This window comes from Bactrocera latifrons, unplaced genomic scaffold (assembly GCF_001853355.1).
Source record: "Bactrocera latifrons isolate USDA-ARS-PBARC rearing strain unplaced genomic scaffold, ASM185335v1 scaffold_413, whole genome shotgun sequence".
Classification (NCBI taxonomy): domain Eukaryota; kingdom Metazoa; phylum Arthropoda; class Insecta; order Diptera; family Tephritidae; genus Bactrocera; species Bactrocera latifrons.
The window spans coordinates 176,204-179,260 of record NW_017537061.1 but is presented as its reverse complement, the minus strand read 5'-3'; the positions used below and the strand labels follow the sequence as shown (position 1 = coordinate 179,260).

At 29.6% G+C, this 3,057-nt stretch overlaps 1 protein-coding gene across 2 annotated transcripts in view; it reads left to right on the top strand.

Annotated features, from left to right (window-relative positions):
• Window positions 1-3,057, top strand: part of LOC108972670 (calmodulin) — a 25,165-nt gene that overhangs the window by 5,580 nt on the left and 16,528 nt on the right. For both annotated transcript variants that reach the window (XM_018939366.1, XM_018939365.1), the window contains exon 3: window positions 2,787-2,961. In XM_018939366.1, coding sequence (XP_018794911.1) covers window positions 2,787-2,961 — 175 coding nt within the window. The remainder of the gene's footprint in view (window positions 1-2,786; window positions 2,962-3,057) is intronic.

Sequence of the window (3,057 nt, the reverse complement as noted above, 5' to 3'; positions counted from 1 at the left end):
TAATTTAATTAAATTTTTTTTATACTTTTTAATACATTTTAAATAAATGTTTGAAAAATTCTGCATTAAAATTCTTAAACACAACATACTTACATTATATGTAATGTATGAATAATCTGTTATATACATATGTACATACACAATTTTACGTATAACTAGCCCATGCTTCTTGCAAATGTAAATACATACTACATACATATTTATGAGTCATGAATGAATGTCGGTTTCCGATGTCGCGATCACTCGCGGCAGCGAAGTCAGCAGCATTTATTTTTGCCGGTTGCTTTTGTTGTTATCTAGTTTATTTTGCGCTTTTTGTAGATCTACTTGTTTGACAACATTTCAGAAACTAGCGCGTGTGTGTTTATACGAATGCGCTTATATGCTTAGCTTTTTATATACCAATTTTTGAGTGTATATTCCAGGTAAAGCAGGAAACTATGTACACGCATACATTTGCAAATCTTTCTTTTGTGCAAAATGTACACAGCGTGGTTCATTGAAAAAAGAAAAACCTATGGRTTAGGAGTCTATACTTCAGCATTTATGTTAGAATTTCTGTATTTTAAGAGTGTGTGTCACAATACATTTTGAAACAATTGTTACTTAGCCTTCCAATTTGCAAATACTCTTTGAAAATATGAACTTGAAAGTAAAGTTTTAGTGATGAAAAAATCGATAACTTCACCTCGATAAATGTCATTTTTGATATTTTGTGTAGTAAACACCAGGTAAATTTAGAATAATTTTACTAAATAATACCAAAAAATAAATATATATACAATTTTTTTTTATTGATTAGTGTGTTCGCACTTCCCACGCGATTCGGAAAGTAATTTTTTTCACTTCCATTTATAAAAAAAAGTTATTTCGTTGGTATGCAAAATCAACTMGTTGCTCGCTCTGCACATCTACATACAAATGTATGTATATAATATAAATGTATGTATATACATAACGATATGTACATATGTATGCATTTGTGCGTTCATAAATATGTATGTTTGCTTCCCATTTGTATGCACAACTCCACCGCCGTTGGCTCATCCGCTGACGTCAGTTGCCATTTTGAGTTGCTGCTTTAAAAGGCATTAAGCGGAAATCCAACACGGTTTTGCGCATACATTTAGCAAATGATACATATCTGTCTCRAATTGTATTTAATTTTCTTGTATCCATGTTTTATTTATTCGCCTGCTGACATCTTTTACGCTGTTTTGATTTCTATTATTTATTTTTCTTTGTTTACCTGCATTTATTTACACTTTTGACGTTCCACTTGCTGTACTATTTATTTTTTATGAAATTTAACAATTATTTTATTGTAGAGCTTTATATTTTGTGCGCAGCCGTTTCTGTTCAATTTTCCATGCATTCCTTTCCGATATGTAATATTTATATTTCTGAGTCAAGTGGCAAACGCAGTTCACTCTGAGCCAAACATACAATTTCATAATTTCTAAAGTTTTTCACATTTGTCAGACGGCAGTAAAAAAAAAAATTGTGAAAAACAGCAAAAAAAAAAAAAAAAAAAACAGCAAAAAAAAAAAAAACAAAAAATATAAGTGCAGATTTGAAAACGAAAAAATTGCATTATAAAGGAGAAAAAAAAACCTAGCTTCCTACAACTGCGCCAGAAAGAAAGATAAAATATTAAATAAATAATTTATTGCAAAATAACATGTTCTAAGATAACAATTTGTCGCCGCAGCGCCCTTTGAACTCTTTGCATGTGTCTTGTAGAGTGCAGCAAGTCAAAAGCTATTTATATTGGCATTATCATTCTTCGCGAAAATCGCAATTAGCCATTTGCTTAAATATATATATATTCGCTATTGAATTGCGGCATTTTTATACCGTTTCAACCGCAGTTCAGCAAAACGGAACAAACAATTATAATTTTGATTAAAATACGTATATAAAAAAAAACGGTACAAAATAATAATCAACAATTCTATATTTCGAAAACATATTATTGAGTGTGGGCATACTTTAATTTATATTTTTTTATTTAATACAAAATGGTGAGTTTTTTCTCGTGTTTTTATTGTAATCAATTTAAACATCAAGGGGAGAATAGTACAAACATTTCACTATCAGCTGGCAAAAAAAGGAAATAAATACAATTTAAGTGTTGCGTCAGTCATGCGGTTGTGCTTTTTAATATGACTAAAGAAATTCGTCACTTCTCAAGTACGCTCCTTCATGCTTATCAGCAATGTTTTTCAGAATTTGTAGTTTATRCTATAGGAATTAAGTTGCTGACCTCTATTTTATTATTTGCTGACGTTAAAGTAATACATACATCTGTTTTTTTAACAATATGTTTGTTTGGTCAGTATTCTAAGCCTGGATTAAATATACTGTACTATATATCGTACGTAATAAGGGGCTGCGTACGTAATAAGGGGTTGCTCCCATGTTTTAGTTTCAATCGAATTTTTGTATGTGATAGTTGACACGTTTTATTAGTTCTATAAGTCTAATCTGGTTTTAAATGGAATAGTGACTTAAATTGATGAAATGCCTTTGAAGAAAATTATAATCACTTGTTATATTGATGTCATAAATATTTTATATTAATTAAGCATATTTCCGCTAATTTTAAAATGTGCATTCTACSATCTATTCATATATGTACATACTTATGTATGTATTTCTTCTATTTTGAATGCCAKTTTTGGGAAATTTTWGTTTTAAATAATTTTAGTTTTCTAATATCATTCATATGTGCATATTTAACTTTTTTTTTTTTGCTAATCATTATTTTTTCTTTCATTTTCCAGGCTGACCAACTTACAGAAGAACAAATCGCTGAATTCAAAGARGCATTCTCGCTCTTCGATAAAGATGGTGATGGCACCATCACGACAAAAGAATTGGGCACAGTGATGCGATCACTGGGACAAAATCCAACAGAAGCCGAACTGCAAGACATGATAAATGAAGTCGATGCTGACGGTAAGTGATAAAAGAAAATATAATGAAATGTATACACAATTATTAAAAAAGTAATAAAAAACTAAAAATGCAAATATACAGAATAAATATAAAATA